The sequence below is a fragment of the Gavialis gangeticus genome, unplaced genomic scaffold, assembly GCF_001723915.1.
Source record: "Gavialis gangeticus isolate Ggan-Ray unplaced genomic scaffold, GavGan_comp1, whole genome shotgun sequence".
Lineage (NCBI taxonomy): Eukaryota > Metazoa > Chordata > Crocodylia > Gavialidae > Gavialis > Gavialis gangeticus.
The window spans coordinates 93643358-93643907 of record NW_017729031.1 but is presented as its reverse complement, the minus strand read 5'-3'; the positions used below and the strand labels follow the sequence as shown (position 1 = coordinate 93643907).

At 39.6% G+C, this 550-nt stretch overlaps 1 protein-coding gene across 7 annotated transcripts in view; it reads right to left on the bottom strand.

Moving 5' to 3' along the window:
* Positions 1-550, bottom strand: part of FN1 (fibronectin 1) — a 96126-nt gene that overhangs the window by 19396 nt on the left and 76180 nt on the right. For all 7 annotated transcript variants that reach the window (XM_019523387.1, XM_019523388.1, XM_019523384.1 and 4 more), the window contains one exon: positions 9-63. In XM_019523387.1, coding sequence (XP_019378932.1) covers positions 9-63 — 55 coding nt within the window. The remainder of the gene's footprint in view (positions 1-8; positions 64-550) is intronic.

Below are 550 nucleotides of genomic sequence, written 5' to 3'. Positions count from 1 at the left end.
CACTCTTTTGATTGTTCTTCACAGCAGTGATATAGATGGTATATTCTGTTCCTGGCTCCAGACCTGGAAGAAAAAAAGCCAAATTTTAGCTCTAAAAAACACCTCTAAATAAGACAGCTCAACAAAGGGAGACAGGGACAAGGTAGGAGAAAGTGACACCTTAGAAACTAACTGGTCCAGAGAGGCATGAACTTTCATGGGCAACAACCTACTTCATCAGATGCTAGGTATTGACTGTTCAAAAAAAAAATATATATATATAGGGGAAAGATACAAGGGGAGGGTACATTGCTAGAGAGGTAATCAGGGGGACCAATTATAATGATTGTGAGAAACAGGGCAGTTTAACACAGAGAGGAACATCAGAGTAAAGCACTAGTCCAGGCAATGGGATAAGACTTGTTAGTTGCTGTTGAGATGACCACAGTCTGATCACTGGTTCTTCCTGGATCAAGGAAGGGTTTGTTGTGGGGTGGGGAAAAGGGATTATCTGAATTAATGCACTTGAAAATATGCAATACTTAAATATTGTCAGGTATTCATCATATTT